Source organism: Leguminivora glycinivorella, chromosome 11 (genome assembly GCF_023078275.1).
Source record: "Leguminivora glycinivorella isolate SPB_JAAS2020 chromosome 11, LegGlyc_1.1, whole genome shotgun sequence".
Taxonomy (NCBI): domain Eukaryota; kingdom Metazoa; phylum Arthropoda; class Insecta; order Lepidoptera; family Tortricidae; genus Leguminivora; species Leguminivora glycinivorella.
In genome coordinates this window covers 15,282,939-15,287,549 of record NC_062981.1, presented here as the reverse complement: position 1 = coordinate 15,287,549, position 4,611 = coordinate 15,282,939, and the positions used below count along the sequence as shown (strand labels likewise).

The 4,611-nt window shown below is 34.2% G+C and overlaps 1 protein-coding gene across 1 annotated transcript; it reads left to right on the top strand.

Annotated features, from left to right (window-relative positions):
- Positions 1-364: 364 nt before the first annotated feature.
- Positions 365-4,145, top strand: LOC125231131. Its single transcript, XM_048136489.1, has 2 exons — positions 365-473; positions 1,044-4,145. The coding sequence occupies exon 2, from the start codon at positions 1,056-1,058 to the stop codon at positions 3,249-3,251; it is 2,196 nt and encodes a 731-aa protein (XP_047992446.1). The 5' UTR covers positions 365-473; positions 1,044-1,055; the 3' UTR covers positions 3,252-4,145.
- Positions 4,146-4,611: the final 466 nt, after the last annotated feature.

Sequence of the window (4,611 nt, the reverse complement as noted above, 5' to 3'; positions counted from 1 at the left end):
AATAAGTATAGTTATTACGATTATAGTTGGTAGGGTTTATAATTTATTTTAGCCCATTACTAGTTATAAACGCAATAACTATAGTTAGCGCTCTTATACTTAGTAGAATTCATGTTAAGGTTACGACCAACCCCTAATCATAAACGCAATAAGTAAAGTTATTACACTTATGTTAAGGATTGTCGTAATAGTTTTGAAAACGTTACTTAATAATAATGCGATAAAACTTAGTTATCGCATTTATGCTTAGGACGACAGGGCACAAACGGTATACCAATTCAAACATACTGCAATATGAATCCAAGTTATCGCGTTTACGCGTAGTAAAAGACCGCGCTGCGGGGTGAGGGGTAAGAGATTAGAAGTACCTAAGTTGACATTTTGTGCCGCGATTACCAATCAGTCGCGGGGCGCGGTCCCATAGAGCTGGTCGACTCGACTCTGTCCACGTGTTTCGCGACGAAATTTGCGCGGTAAGTTACGTGTTTATTTGGATTAACTTAGACTAAAATAAAATAAGGTGCATTATAAATTAATGTAACTTCAATATTTAGGTATGTTATTCCGTTACCAAATATTTAAGATACATTTACATGACGGCCATGTTCATAATCCACCTCTTTTGAGTTAATAGTATTGGTGTTTGTTTAACTTATTAAGCGTATACATTAAATAGTAAGTACTATAAAATCAAATATTACATATTTTTATAATACATTGCTATGTACAGGTATAATAGCAAACGAAACCGAAACGCGTCCTTTTTAGGGTTCCGTACCCAAAGGCTAAAGCTATTACTGAGACTCCGCTGTCTGTCGCAAGGCTATATCTCAAGATTCATGATAGCTAAACAGTTTAAAATTTCACAGACGACGCATTTCTATTGCCGCTATAACAAAAAATAAATAAAAATATAATATTTATAATATAAAAAGAAGCCCTTATTTTGTTTGTTTTCATTGCTTCAAAATTTCTTTGGTATAGAGTAAATGTTGTCCCGCTAGTAATAAAAGTTTCAAATTAACCTTGTGTTTTGTTTGTAGGTTTACTTCACAATGTCAAGAAAAGATAAAATTATGGCTTTGGCTATTTCAAATACAAAAAAATCAGAGTCTCTTATTCGTGTGAAGCCAGCTAATACTACCAAAAATAAAAGCTCTTTAAGTAGTTCGGATGATAAACAAGCCGCTCGAAAAAGTCCAATCCTAACAGATCTTGATGAACTTTGGTCTCGCCCTCTGGATTTTAACAAATACCCAGCCATATTTGAAAATCAAAATGAATACTGCAATTCATTTGAAATAGTTCAAGATCTTGATCTATTATCTTTTACAAACAATACGTATGAAAACACTTTGCCATCTACTCGTCAATCTTTGATATGTTATGAAAACCTTCCAGACTCTGACGATGATAGATGTGACTCGACTGGTTTATATGACTCCGATGACAGCGTCAAAGATAAGGACTATAACCCTAAATCTCCAGATTACAACTCAGATTCGTCGAACAACATTAATGAAAAAGTACCAATTACTGTCACAGTTGATGCTGGCAAACATACTGACTCTGTAGAGACTGACTCGGTTTCATCATACGATTGCAATGAAACAAGACATGTTAGTATAATAGTTAATGCTGAGATACATGACGAGAGAGAGAGAAAAAACACGCGGAATGGTCACGAAATGAATAACAACAATAGATATTTTAAAACTAACCATAATGTGATAGAAACGGATGATATAATAGAATTAGAAAATGTTGATACTCAAAGTATACAGAATCAAATGGAGGATACTGATTTTGTGGAGTCTGCTATTGAAAAGGGCGATATCGAAACATCATCTAATGTACCAGAGTGTGAAAAAGGATTGACGAAATTGGGTTTGCCAAGGAAGAGGCGTAAGTTTGAAGAGTCACTTCATGAACGAAAAAGGCAAAAAAAAGAAGCTGCAGATGAAAAACTGACATTAAAACCACCATGTACTGAGAAATGTCGTAAAAAATGTACAACAAAGTTTACAGAAGGTATGAGAAAACAAATACACGATAGATATATAAATTTATGTTGGGAATCGAGAGGACTATTTATAAAAGGCCACGTAGAGTCACGAAATGTAAGAACACGGACAAAACAGAACGATAAAAAAAAAGATCGAGCCGTGTCTCATTTCTACTATCTTTACACCGATAATCGTGAAAAAATTGAAGTATGTAGAGCATTTTTTCTGACGACGCTCGGCTACAATGCTCAAAATACCAGGCACATTTATACCGCACTCAGCAAAGAAATTGATGACCAGAAAGATAAAAGAGGAGGCTATGAACGCATAGACGTAATCAATAAGGACATTATTAAAGACCATGTTGCGAGTTTTAATCCAATGATATCCCATTACCGTCGTGAACATGCTCCCAAAAGGCTTTATCTGCCTAGTGATCTAAACATCACGTTGATGCATCAGTGTTTCATGAACATTAATCCTCAGATAACTGTATCATTGGAGACGTATCGTAAAGTTGTCAAGGATATGAACATCTCATTTGCTCATCTTGGCAATGAAGAGTGTGAAGATTGTGCTTTATTTAAATCACATCAAGGGTGTTCTGAAGTTGATTGTGAAATCTGCGCCGAAATAAGTGACTATGAAGTACACAAACTACGATACACGGAATCCCGACAAGAATACCAAAAAGATAAAGACCAAGCTTCTTCCGATGCACAGTGCATTTACTTTTCTGTGGATTTGCAGAAAGTGATACAGCTTCCCAGAATGGACCAGTTTAAGGCCGCCATCTTCTGTCCTCGTATAATAGCGTTTAACGAAAGCTTCGTTCCACTTGGCAGTAGTAGTACTAGTGGGCCACATGTACCATATGCTGTACTTTGGAATGAAACAGTCAGTGGACGACGCCAAGAAGACATAATATCCGCATATAGGTCGTTTCTCACACATCATCGTGATGTCGAACACTTTGTCTTGTGGGCTGATAACTGTTCCGCTCAGAACAAGAATTGGGCGCTAATGTGTTTCCTTGTAAACATAGTAAACAGCGATCTGGTGGCTGCAAATTCCATAATAATGAAGTTTTTCGAACCGGGGCATACATTCATGTCTGCAGATAATTTCCACCATCAAGTAGAAAAGGCTTTAAAACAAAAGGGGAAAGTGTATGACATGGATGACTTCGTAGATGCCGTCAAGATGTCCAATTCGAAAAAAATACTGTTAAAGTTATGCAGGTAACAGATTTTTTCAATTATGATGATTATTCTTCCCAGCACAAACTTAAAAACATGACACCAAGAGTATATCTACACAATATTATGGCAGTAAAGGCCGAAAGAGGGTCGTTTAACATCCAATATAAAGAAAGCCACTCAGAAAATGTTTGGAAAGAACTCGATTTTCTACAGGTAAAAATTAAAAAAACTAAATGCCTGCCAAACCCTTCGGTAAAAGTTGCACCACGAGGAATAGCAAAAGACCGACTACAAAACATTATAAAAAAATTGGTGCCTCTGATGCCTGAGACAAGGCGTCGTTTTTGGACGAACTTGCCAGAAACTATATAATAGTAGTAACTAAAATAGACTGATTTTATTAAAGACTGATCTCTTTAATGTACCTTAAGATCTCATTTAGTGCCTTATTAATTATATAGTTGTTGATTTGGGAAGTAAAATAACATATGGTTCCTATATTTATGTAAAATAACATATGGTTCCTATATTTATAAGTATGCTAATACGTTTAGAAGAAAAGTTTTGTTTTATATTTAAGTTAAATGTGATTTAAAAGAAAGACTAAGTATTGCAATTATATTTAACAAAAAAGTCACTGTTGTCACTGCAATGCCACAGTTTCGGTTTCTTTTAACCCCTTAATTTGCCAAGAGTGGCCTTGAAGCTTTAGTAGTTTCATGTGCTCTGCCTACCCCTTTATGAGATACAGGCGTGATTGTATGTATGTATTTAACTAAAAAGTGATTTAGAAGATACTTTTGCTGTTATGTCTGTGAGACAAGTATTATTAATTAAGGTTAATTTAATAGGTAAACGTTAAACGTGATTTTGAAGTTTTGTATTTGCTAATTTTGCTAGAATTTTTAATGGATACTGTTATTGTGATTGAGATATGAAAACCAAATAAATATTTGTATGTACATGAATGTTTTTTTTTATAATCCTTTGTTTTATCTCAACATGTTATACTTATCAAAACTGCAATAAGTAACATAGTTATTGTGCTTAATTGAAGCGTAATGATACAAGGAACATACTATAATTCCTAAACAAAATCGTAATATCTTGATTTACTAACTATAAATGCAATAAGTAGACTACTTGTTGCAGTTATGGTTTGTAATAATATCATGCATGTATTGGACTATCCTAAGCATAAGTGAATTCATTCATTTTTTATTACATAAATAAATAAATAAATAATAATAAAGTATTAGCAAATAAGCTAAGTAATATTATCTACTTCATGGTCAAGGTTTCATGTCAATAGGATGCGTAGTAATGGAGATATCGTCAAAACAACTTTAAAAAATTTAACCGCGTTTTTCTCGAAAGTAGCTTGAACCTAGTTGTTGCACTTT

What these genes read in the sequence shown, in the direction of transcription:
- LOC125231131 (XM_048136489.1), top strand. Translation starts at nt 1,056, where the DNA reads ATGTCAAGAAAAGATAAAATTATGGCTTTGGCTATTTCAAATACAAAA.